The sequence below is a fragment of the Pyrgilauda ruficollis genome, unplaced genomic scaffold, assembly GCF_017590135.1.
Source record: "Pyrgilauda ruficollis isolate IOZ18807 unplaced genomic scaffold, ASM1759013v1 scaffold3, whole genome shotgun sequence".
Classification (NCBI taxonomy): domain Eukaryota; kingdom Metazoa; phylum Chordata; class Aves; order Passeriformes; family Passeridae; genus Pyrgilauda; species Pyrgilauda ruficollis.
In genome coordinates this window covers 22,025,769-22,038,060 of record NW_024524377.1, presented here as the reverse complement: position 1 = coordinate 22,038,060, position 12,292 = coordinate 22,025,769, and the positions used below count along the sequence as shown (strand labels likewise).

At 36.3% G+C, this 12,292-nt stretch overlaps 1 protein-coding gene across 3 annotated transcripts in view; it reads left to right on the top strand.

Annotated features, from left to right (window-relative positions):
- The window catches only part of PDE1A (phosphodiesterase 1A), a 130,351-nt gene that overhangs the window by 74,880 nt on the left and 43,179 nt on the right, over window positions 1-12,292 (top strand). For all 3 annotated transcript variants that reach the window (XR_005955564.1, XR_005955563.1, XM_041472848.1), the window contains exons 8-10: window positions 2,395-2,520; window positions 8,470-8,571; window positions 8,691-8,811. Coding sequence is in view for 1 of the 3 variants with exons in the window: in XM_041472848.1 (XP_041328782.1) it covers window positions 2,395-2,520; window positions 8,470-8,571; window positions 8,691-8,811 (349 nt within the window). In the remaining 2 variants the exon portion in view is untranslated. The remainder of the gene's footprint in view (window positions 1-2,394; window positions 2,521-8,469; window positions 8,572-8,690; window positions 8,812-12,292) is intronic.

The following is a 12,292-nucleotide window of genomic DNA, read 5'->3' as shown; positions in this document are numbered from 1 at the left end:
TCACATGGTCCAAAACTGTGGAAAAGTAATAAGATAGCCCCATAATGTCTGAAATAATGCCATTTTGGAGCTGATATGTCAAGAGAAAGTTTGAAAAGGTTCAGGACATGCAGAACATGGACTTGAAACCCATTCCCCCCTCTATTTGCTCACTAAAATTCTGATACTACTGACTCAAAAACTTCTTCTACTGTATCCCCATAAAAATGCCTCATCACTTACAGCAATGTGCTTACATTTTGTTTAACTTTTTTTGTATTAAACTTAGAGGGTCCTGGTGCAGAGGGAGAAACTTTTAAGCACAGCTTTAGAAACACCTAACATGAGCTATCTCCTAGCATGTTTTGAAAGCAACTGCAGTAGATACGAAAAAGAAATCTGGAAAGGAATCCAATGTGAAAGTTAGGCTAGTTGTGTTCTCCTGCATGTGCAGCATGTCATTCTAGCTGTTAGTCCTGTGCAACAGCATATAGTTCTCTCCCTTAAAATATTTTCATCTTATCAAAGGAAAATCCCTGACCAATCCATTACTGAGTGAAAAATGGTACATCTGATACTTTGTCTAGTACAAACCATCTTATTCTTCTCTTACACTAAGCTGTAGGGTTTTTTAGTATCCTCAGTTGAGGAGTTTGCTTTAGCTGCTCTTTAAGAAAAAAAAAAAAAAAAATCAGCATAGCACCAGCATAGTCTAACAAAACAGCTCAGTGCTAGAAATATGATTACTTTGGACACAAGCATCCTCACACTCACTTATATGGATCAATTGCCCAATGATTACATTTAAATTAAATCTATAACATAGTTTTTCTCCAATATGTGGCTTTTAATGATGAAAAATGCTAGATTTGCAGCTGAAATAAGGACACAATTCTTTTGTCCTTCAACATAGTCTGGCTAAAAATAAACTTCAGTTTGTAGTTCCAAGTTTATATTAATTTTCTATTTTTGTCCATAATATTTTGCTATGAAGTCCTGCAAGAATGGAAAACAAATTAAGCTGGTAGCCTTTGAATTTTACTCAGGCATACTTGCAAACAGGTATTTGTTATGTTATATAGCTCGTTTTTCTCTCCTTGTGTAACTTGGCCCTGATGTGGCATCCCAGAATTCCAAGTGTCTTTTGCCTGAGGAAAATGGATGGAATGGCTGCCAAAATCATAGCAAATCTTAGCACTCCTTAAACATAGTCATAAGTAGCTATGTTGATCAAAATGTGCTTCATAAACACATGTGATTGGCATAACACAGATTTCCTCATTTGATTATGGATGTAAACATATTGATTATTTAGGCTGGCTATGGTTTGTTTCCTCTAAATAACGTTTCCAATCCTATTTTAATTATTTACATTCTACTGTACCATACGTGACAATATATACTGTTGCTCAACAGAACAAGAGGTTGAATTTAGCTTATTAATGTCAGAGTAAGCAGCACTGCTAAATCAATGCACCTTTCTTCTAGTACAGACTTGTCACTGGAGCAAATTGAAATATTCAGGAATAATTTTATCAGAACAGAATTGCAGCAGAGACGTGACTCCTGAGATTGCCTGGCAGGTTAGATCAGGTCTTGGGGAAACAAAATCCCCAAGAATTAATGATGTTTGAAGCTAAGTGTGATAAATCCACACTGCATCAAAATTTGTGAATGTCTCGGTTTAATTTTGGAATTGTACATTAGTCTTTGATTATGAAGGAAGGGATACTATTTAGTTTGCTATCATTATGATACAAGTCTTTAGGAAGCACTTGAGCGCTCCCAAATTGCAGCTGAGCATCTCTACCATCCCACTGTGATGAGGCTCAAGGTTTCTCTGTTTTTCTGAGAAAAGATGGTGGCTGTTTAAAACATATGAAAGTGAAACTTTTTAATACCTTATTATTTACAGCATCTTCTGATAATGAATAGCATGGGCCAAAGCACATCTCTCAGAGCAGGGGAGTAACTTCTTAATACCCATGCTATGTGTGGAGCCCCACTGTTGGTGAACACATTGCATTTTAAATAGTTGTATCATGTAATCTGTAGTTGTATCTTGTAGGCTAATTACAGCATTTCTGATGCCCTGTGATCCTGTCTGCAGTCAAGAAAGTCAAAGATCTCATGAGTTTTTGCCAATTAGATCATATCAATAAAACATCACACATTATAAAATATGACTTTCCCACAAACAGTGTATGCAATGGTATAATGATAATTTAAAATGCTTTTAAGATGGAAAATTTATCAGTATTTGATATAGTAGGAACAAATAAACATTGTTTGATATATCTATCTCTATATGAGTACATATAGTCAATATTTCTCATAGAGAGCACATAGTCCCACCTTTCCCACTGCCATCACTGGAATGCTATTACAAAATCTGCCTCTTTTTCCCCACACTAGGTCAGATGTTGCTATATTGTACAACGATCGTTCTGTTCTTGAAAATCATCATGTAAGTGCTGCTTATAGACTCATGCAGGAAGAAGAGATGAACATCCTGGCTAATCTAAACAAAGATGACTGGAGGTAAGACTTGCTGTGACATTCAAAAATACTCCCAGTATTTAAAAATAATAAAAACCACCAGGCATTCCCTGTGGAGTCTATTTTAAGAATTCAAATTACAGGAAGTTGACAGTGGAAAGAGTGATGGATGTTTAGAGCCTAGGGAAGGCTGCTGTGGTGTTAAGCAGTACTATTTGGGAGATTCTGTATAATTTTCCAAATGAGGTTGTGCACTTATGAGGCGCAGTGCTGGAGCATGTGGACAGAGTCTCAGGTGAAATAGCTCTTTAGGAAAACCACAATGCTGCCTGAGCTGGGCTGCCTTTGTCCAGCATAACCAGCGGGTTGAAATCACAGTGCAGAGTCACACTCAGCTGCCAACTTGAGCTCTGCTGCTCCTGGGATCTCAGCATAGTCACGTCTTGGTTAAGCATTAAAAAATGAATTGTGTGGACAGTCCAAAAATAACAAAGGCCCAGAAGTGCTACAAAGCACTTTTCTTCTTCTTCTTAATTTTTGTGTAATTCCTAAAGAAAATTTGGCCAGCTGAAAGAATAAGTATCATAATTGATATATCTCAAATAATAAGACCTGTAAGGCTAAAATTCAAGTGTTAGAGTAAGACTCTCTCCATTATTAATAAGGAAATGTTATCTTTATATATCATTGATGAATACATATTGTATTTAAAATATGAGTCTTCTGTGTTTCTGTAAACACAGATATTATTCAGCAGCTCTAGAAAAACCCTTGCAGACAGGTGGACTGTGAAGTTCAGAGAAATATGTTCTCCTAGGGGAAAGTCTCCCACTGTGAATGATGCTACCATGAAAGCTAAACTCTGCTTTATTTGTATTTTCACAAAATTATACATTCATGAAGGAATGTGTGAACATCAGATCATATTTTGCTGAGGTGTATATTTAGAGATGGACTGTTTTACATGGTAGATGTACATGATTTTACTTATTTACATGATGAGAAAACACCTAAATAAAGCATTTATTGAATGTGAGTCTGCTGGCCCTTCTGAGTTTCAATTAATTATTATTCTGTACCTGTTTTAAAAAATACTTTAAAAATCTATAATTTTTAAATTTAATACAAAGTGAGAGAGGAAGCATACAATTTTTAGTTCTCTTAAAATAATTTTTCTCAGAGGATACTCATTTAGATTTAGTTATCAGAAGGTTTGTGTTGTACATTTAGTTCTGGAGAAATTTCTCCAGAAGTAATTGGTCAATTTCATTGATTACTGTCTACACACCTAGATTTTCAATGCCAACAAGACCTAGCCTTGCTCTTCTTGAAACTATTTTGGGCCTGATAGTTTTGGGGCTGATAAGTCTCTGTGATCCTATTTTTGCTTGTCCTAGCTATTGAGTGTGGAGAAAATTATTGTGCCAGTATACAGCCATCAGAAACTCATATTCTGTCTTTTAAAACCATAAATTTAGAGGAAAAATTATTTTCAAATCTTCAGACATGTTGCCTTAAGTATGTTCTTTTTGAAGTGCTGTGGTTAATATTGCATCCTACCAGAAGATGCTTCCAAGTAGAAAGGGGCTGAAATTCTTCAGCCAAATTTCAATTTAGGACTGTTTCAAGGATGGCTTGAAAACACTTATGTTCATCCCTAGTCCTGGCTTCTTCCTCGCTGGAGACCATCATAAATCAGTGCAGTGTGGGAATCCCTGCTGCAGCATACAGTGGCTCCAGCTGATAGAAATCTGGCTGCCAGCTAGTACAGTTTATCCCAGTCATTCCCTTCTGTTATGCCATGAGGAAAAGGGTACTAGGATGAAACCCAAATATTTGTGAATGGAAAGAAGGACCTGTGATTTCCAGGTTGTGATGTTCATATACACTGCTCTGCTGGACTGCAAGCTAAAGAAAGGGGGGAATGTGATAAGCTTTCTTCACATTTCTGAAGCACGCTCTTCTCTGTATAGATTGTTTGGGCAGGTTCTCCCACAGTTATTTGTCCAGTTCAGTTGTGGACCATTTTGTCTAAATTTTGTTGCATTTAATTTCTCTGTGGTTTTTGAACCTGTGATAAACTACCACATTCTTTTGGAACTTGCACAATCACACACTGGCTCTGTTTACAATTCTTTTCAATCTCTTCTCACCGTAACCAGATTATGTTTTCCTAGAAGATCTTTAGTTTTGCAAATTTTGTTTTTATTTAGTACACAGATTCTTCTATATGCAGCTAGTTTGAAGCTGGTGAGCTTTGGCAGCCAGAGAAAAGTAGAATTTATCATCTTTTTTTGGGTATATTCAGTAAAATGTAGAAGAAATGTATGAATTGATTAATAAGCTCAAGAATCTAAACTAGTACATTCAGTTCCATGTTTTGTCACTTAGCTCAGCAATTACACTCTGTTCTTTGAAGCAAGCAGTAAATTCCAAAGTGCCTGTCTGTGCCAACCTGCACAACCTGTTGCAGTGTGATACTTCAATTTAGAGGGTCAGTCATGGAAATGACAGTTTCCTGGGATTAATTTCTAATATCCAGAAATTCCTGTTACCTTGTCATTTCATTGGTGCAATGATGGATCTGGTAGCCACTTAACAGAGACAATTTTCTTATTATTACTGGAGTGAGCTTCTTGGATCTATGCTGAAATTCATGCTGTTAAACTAACAGTTTTGAAGGTTGCTCTGAATCAAGTTGGCAGTAAATTGAAATGATAATCTGTTCAACTTTTCAATGTACTTCCTGGCACTGATTAATTTCTTTACTTCTGTCATATCTATTTTCTTTAGTTGCAGCAATTTCATTTTTCAAAAATTTAACACTGCTGACTATTTAAACTGAGGTTCTGCTAATTATTCTAGCAAAATGAAGCAAAATGACTGAAATTACTTTATAGTACTCAATTTTCTCTTCTACATGTTAACTTTAGGGAGATAAATGTGCTAATAAACTGCCAGCTTCAATTAAGTTTAAAACAGACTTCTGGTCTGAGCTGGGGAACACTGCCAGCATTCTGAGGATGATGTCCTTTGTGGATAATGCATGTGACATACATAGCAATTTTTCAGTCTTTTCTTGACTCTGAAAATTTGTTCCAGTCTTTGATATTGTTTTGTTTCTTTCACTTAGTGCCCTTCAATAAAGAGGGATCCTTGTTTGTCCCCCTTTCTCCTTTGATTTAGCAGGTTCCCAGTGTTCCAGCACCCCATGCGTGATGTCATTGTAGGTGGTGGGGCAGTATTAATGTCTCAAACCACCCCAGTCATAAGGCATACAGTGATATATTGCCTGATTATCCAAAAAAAGAGACAAATAAAGCAGTGTGTATTATGTATAATGCAGATAAACAACATTCTCTCACAAAGTCCCTTGACATCCTTCTGTCTAAGGATTCCTATAACTTGAAGATGAGGCTTATATCTTCAGTTCTCACCTTGATTTGCTTATCTTAGTTTGTTCCTGCATTTTTTGATTAGTTTCCAGATGACTAAATGCCTTTGTCATGGACAAATCCAGGTACTGCTAGTTTCTATTTATTTGCTAACTACTTTTTCAAGAAATTCATGTGTCACTCCTTGTCTCTTTATTACACCGTTCATGTAATTTTTTCACATAGTCTTGCATCTATGTTTTTTTTACAGCATTCTATCTGTTGGACTTGTGGCTGTGGAGGGTTGAGAAAGGATGCCAGCACAGAACATGACAATTTACTTAAGTAAAGTGGAGATCAACTCCACTCCAAGTAGACTCAAACCCAGTAATCTTCTGATATTGGGCCTGAAAGATTGCCATGTGCCTTGTGAATATTGTTACCATTCCCTTCATAGTATGACAACATCTGTGTGTCTTTTTGGGTGGTAGCAGGTACCTATATTATCCTGAGGCTCGTAGCTGGGGACTGCCTAATGAGGACTGGGAGAGATTTCTGTCCAGGGGTCACCTATGAGACCAGCTGAGGTCTCCCATGATGTGGAAGTTGAGACAGTCTTTTTTACCTGGGAAGCAATTTGGTAATGCGATCAGTCCAAGATTAACCTTCTGTGCAATGATAGCAGGTGAAGCATTTGTAGCTCCAGTAGAGCTTTACCTACCATTTCCCCATCAGGTTTCAATTTTCTATCCTCTGATTGTGGTGGATATGGGCACAGGCAGTAAACAACTGCAGGTGTCTCTCTTTGGCTGTTAAGCAGATTTTTAGTGGCCTGAAATCTTCAGGAGTGTGTGACAGGACAATGCTATAGTGTTTGATCCTTATTCAGATGTTGTAGGTACAAGAATTAGGGTCTTTTTTCTGCTGCCATGACAATATGAATAAACTGAAAGTGTGGTTTTGCTTCTCTGTGTGTGTTTTGCTTAGTTGGGGTGAGGTATCTTGTGAGTAGGGGTGAACTTATTTCTGATCACTCTGAAAGTTCAGACATTGAATGTTCCTAAGAAAATCTCCCATGGAAAGGAGAAGTGATAATTATCTCAGTCTTAAAAATATCAGGGTTTAACAATGCAGAGCCTTTATTACGCTTGTAGTGTTAGCTGTGTTTTTTGTTTTGTTTTCTTGGGGTTTTTCATTTTGCTTTTATTTTTTAATGGTTTTGACTATTTTTGAAGGGTAAACTTTCAAAGCAATGTGGAGGCGGAACAGTTGGGATGCAAAATAATTAGTATCTTATTATGAGGTCAGATAAAGTAAGACATTTTCTAAACACAAGTTGCTATGGCTGCATATTATTGAGTAGAAGTGAGAGCATTGAGTCTTTATCCAGTTACATTAAAGCAAATCAGGAATATATACATAAAAATCAGCAACAAATATCTGCTTAAATATGTAATTAATTTGGATCAAAAGAAGTCTTGATAGTCTTTAAAAAAAAAGTATTCTAAGAGCCTTAAAGAAAACTGCAAATTGCCTCTTTAAAGCATAGTCCTTTGAAAAAAAAACTGCTTGTTTTTTGCTTTATTTAAATCAAAGGTATGAATATCATATCAAAGATCAGTGAGAATGACTAAAGTAGGATTTTTCTGTTTTATTTGATACTTGGATGTCCTTAAGATTGGGGGTGTGCTGATGAAGATATGTGGTACATAATGAAAGGTTTAATGTGGTAAATTCCCCATATACATATAAGCACCACTTGTCCTCCTAGGCCATTTAAAAAGCATATAAATAAAGACCCACTAGAGTCCTACGTGGCCTATATATGATCCTTCTACATCAAGGAGATAGAATTTTCTAAATCAGTAATTATTGTTGACAAAATTAATTAAATTTTCTATTTACAATCAGAATAAAATTTCTTACATGATTTATGTTTTATTAGTTTCCTATTGATTTAATAGAAAGCTGGACAAGGCAACAACTCTAATCATAATACCAAGACAGAGATAAATTATTAATCCCAAACTTGTTCTGATTCATTAAGTAGGTATTACAGTACTTTTGGAATGAAAGGTAGTTTGTCATAATGATCTTATATTGGTATAAAGTTGATAGTATTTCAGATGTAATACCTCTTGCTTTTCTGAGTGTTTCCACAGCCTTCTTCCTAGGCTTAGTGTTATGCACACTCTTCACTAATATGAGGGCAGTAAAAATGTACCCTGATGTACCCTGTTGTGTGGTGGTAAGCCCAGAGAACAACTTGTTTTTTGAATAGTCTACTGCTGGAAAAAATAAGGAATGACTTATAATGGGTGAGAGAACTGCATGTAATATTAGTTTATGCACTGGAAATAGGATTTACAAAATAGTGTGACTCTGAAATAATGACTGCAGAGGTACAGAGGTATTTTCTGAGGTATGTTACTTTCACAGAATCCCTTTAGGATACAATGTTCAAGTTGTTAATAATTTATTTAAATGCTTTTTAAAATGTAATAAAACCCATGATGTTGTTTTGAAAGTTATAAATTAACAAATACTGCTTAAACAAATGTACCATGCATAGAATAAATGAATTTTAATCAGTCATTTTGCTTTTAATTATTCTTAGGGAGTTGCGTAGCTTGGTCATTGAGATGGTCTTGTCTACAGACATGTCAGGTCATTTCCAACAAATTAAAACAATGCGACACACTCTGCAGCAGGCACAGGGGTAGGTGATTTTCCATTCTCTTCATTATCTGCAGTCTTTCAATGAGCTCATATTCAAGAAAAGAATTTAAATAGTTGCTTTTGTTTTGAGATAATTGGAGCATGTCCTTGAATTGACAGGGTAGACAAAGCCAAAGCCATGTCTTTGATTCTACATGCAGCAGACATAAGCCATCCAGCAAAATCCTGGGAGCTGCACTACCGGTGGACCATGGCCCTGATGGAAGAATTTTTTCGACAGGTGCCATTTTTAAAATCCTTTCATAAATCTAGTTCAGGAATCAATAGTTACACGATTTAATATTTTCTTAAGTCTACCAGCAAGGTTGCTGTTGGTTGTGATTGACAGGCATAGTCAGTAGTATATATTCTTTATTCTTCATGCATACCACTGACATTGATTCAACTTTTATGTGTGTTAATAAGACAAAATGGTTATAGTTCTCTATCTCTTTCAGCTGATATCAGTATTCTGAGTGTTGTAGTGGGTTTTTTCCCCTTTCAATTATAATATAACTTGTCAAGCTGTTTTCATTCTGTAGACAGAGATTTATATATGCTTTGAATTATAAAGAAGAACCAGAAGGGTAGGATGAGAGAAAACAGGAAGAATTCATGTTCAGCAAAGAAGGCAAAAAGTTATCTCCATTCCACATTTCAGAAAGCCCTTTTATTTCTTTTCCTTGCTAGTATTAGCCATGCATATGCCACATAGATCTGAAGGTGTTGCTTTCATAACAGCCTGATCCAAAGCCAGAGATTAGACAGTACCATCCTGTTAATGCTGTGCCCATATACCCTAAAGCAAAAATGAAGACACACCATTGTGAAAGCCTTTTTATTTCTGTGAGGTACTAAATTCCAAGAGAAAACCCAATAGATGTTGGTGTCACTGCTGTCATTTTTTGACTTACCTCAGCAGGTGAAAGCAAAAACCCTTTCTCCAGAGGGAAAATACTCTCCTTGTAATCAATATTTGTCACCATGCACATTGTCAGCATAACAGCTACTGAAGTACAATTGATAATCAAAGTCCAGTTTAGGTGTGTTAATTTCTAGAGATATGCACAGATTTTTAATCAGGGAACACTCTATGTCTTGCTCAGCTTGATTGTCTTAATTTTGCTATATGTTGACATTTTCAAATCAGAAGGGTCACACTGGAAAAAGAGACCAGAGAATAAAAAATAAAGTATGTGAAATTATGAGCTTGTTAGACCCATCTGCCATATAAGGTTCCTGCTCAGGTCCCGAAGATTCTTCACATGAATTCTCAGTAGGGAGCATTGGGCATCCTTGACTCTAGACTTTGCATAGGGGAGGCAGACTGGAGAACTGGTGCCTTAATAGAAATAGTGAATGGATTGAGTTTCTTGGAAATAATGAGCAGTCATGAGTTTGTGTCTGCTTCTGTCGAGGGAAATTTTGAGGATTTTGAACTTGAGAGCAAAAAGGAGGAGCAGATTGCCCAAGAAAAGGGTCATAAAATGACCAACTGTATTAACATTTAAGACACAGATAGACAGACTAGACAGGGCCCTTGGGACAGTTTCCAGCCAAGTGGAGGTAGCATTAGCAGTAAACAGTACCACGCTGCTCACTGAATGCATAGGACCAGCTAATGTTTTAGTTATTCCTTTATCCATTCATTAGAAGAAGTAACTGGATCCCAAAGAAGCTGCTCAAAAACTTGAGAAGGCATTTATTTAACAATAGCAAGTAAAAGTGTATATATGTATGCAACTTAGCAATGTAAAATACCAAAGGCTTCCAGGCTGCAAGGGAGTGTATCAGAAACAGAATTCTTTCCATGTACTGCAGAGGACAACGTGTGTGGAGTAGTTCCAGCCCTTTTAAAGTGTCAGCACACATATAAATGCACTGAGCAGTGCAGACACAGTAGGTCTCCTGCTTCCTGGATGCAATGGCTTGTTGTGCATCCTCTGGTCTGTTATCTGAGCCTGTGTGATAGAAATCTCCAGGACTTCCAAACCTGTGCCAGCCAAGATGAAGTAGTCCAAATGTATATGAAATCCCTTAATTCCTCCTCTTCTTTTCTTTGGAGATTCAACTACTTCTGTGCCTTATGGCAAAAGCAGTAGATTCTGAAAGAAGCTGATGCAAATCCAATGCTTTCACAGGCAGCTTTCAAAGTAGTGAGCACCAGCAAAAAAATGAACATTCACCTTGACAAAAACTTTGTTAACTACAGCTAATGTTTAAAATATGTGCCAGTGTTAACTTCAGGAAGAAAAGCCCAACAACACTTTAATAGCAAGAGCTAGAGAAAGTATATTGAAATACCAAGGAAAATCTGAGTTACTTGTTTAAAATAGAAATACAGCCTCTCATCTCAAATCCTTAAAAGTAAAGAAATACATTGTTCCAGTAACTCAAAGAAGTATCACAGTGCCTATAGCACTCTACTCTGAGTCTGAATAGCTCCAGAGACATTAAAAGACAATTAAAAAGTGACTCCATTGCCTGGACAAAGAATTTTTTTACAGTTTGATTTGTATCTTGGTTTTAGATCTCATTAAATTCTAACGACTGGTTTAGATATCAGTTCTGTGACCATTATTACAATTTACACTAGCCTTAGATTTAAATAACACTTAAGTATTAATTAATATTATGTTGATTGCAAAGTAATTCATAACTGGGGTAAGAAGCTATTTGAAAATGAAAAATAATCCAATGGGGTAGTTAGAACTATCCCAGTTTATATGATATTACAATCTGGCCCCTATATTTACATGGAGATGCCACTCCCACTGCTTCTAGTAGCAAGTGTTCATGTGTTCTTCCATGCTCTGAGTTCAAATTATTAACACTTCAGTATAAAATTTAATGGCCTTAGTAATAAAGCTCTCCACTTTCACATGAAATGCAATCTGTGAGTTGCATCTGTTTCTGTAGCTGGATTGGTTTTACTGCTTTTATGGTTCCAAACCATTCCCAAATATACTTCAGTGACACTTGAAAAAAAAGACTAAGGAAGGTTAATACTGCCCCCTTCATCCATCAGTTTATGTTTCCCCAGTTTTCCTTGGGAGAATGATGTTCATGCAGTATTTTCATGCATGTATGTTCATGCAGTGCTCTCCACTGAATTATAGTCTAACAGCACTCTCCATGACAAATATATAGGTTCATTTGACTTGCAAGGCTAGGTTTTCCTATATCTATAATGTCAGTGCTTCTGGCAGCCAGATTTATCCAGCAACACCAATTATAACCTCCTTTGAAAGATGTCTCTTCAGGGTTTTTTGGTGTTTTTTTTTTTTGTTTTTTTTTTTTTTTGGTTTTTTTTTTGTGCCACTGGACTTTTCTTTTGAGGTTTTGCAAATCAGTTGGTCTACCATGCTGAAAATGGAGATACACCCTCCTGTCTGTTAAGACTGTTGCAACAAAAATGACTCTTCTAATCTGCAAAGTGCTGAAAAAATTTCAGAGCTAGTTTGTACAAATCATCATTGTAATGAAACTGAATTTGTATTTTTTGTGGCTTCAGCAGCAGAGACATGCCTGCTAGTAAGAATAAGTTCAAGTCAGTTCATACAGTTGACATGAATAAATCCATTGAAGGATTTTTACATGCTGGATGAACCATTGTAGTAGAAGGAAACACTCAGCATTTGGCATACTACTACAAACATTTCTAAGTATCTCTAGTCCTCTTACATCTGGATCAGCAGAACTAAATTGTGAATACAAGGACT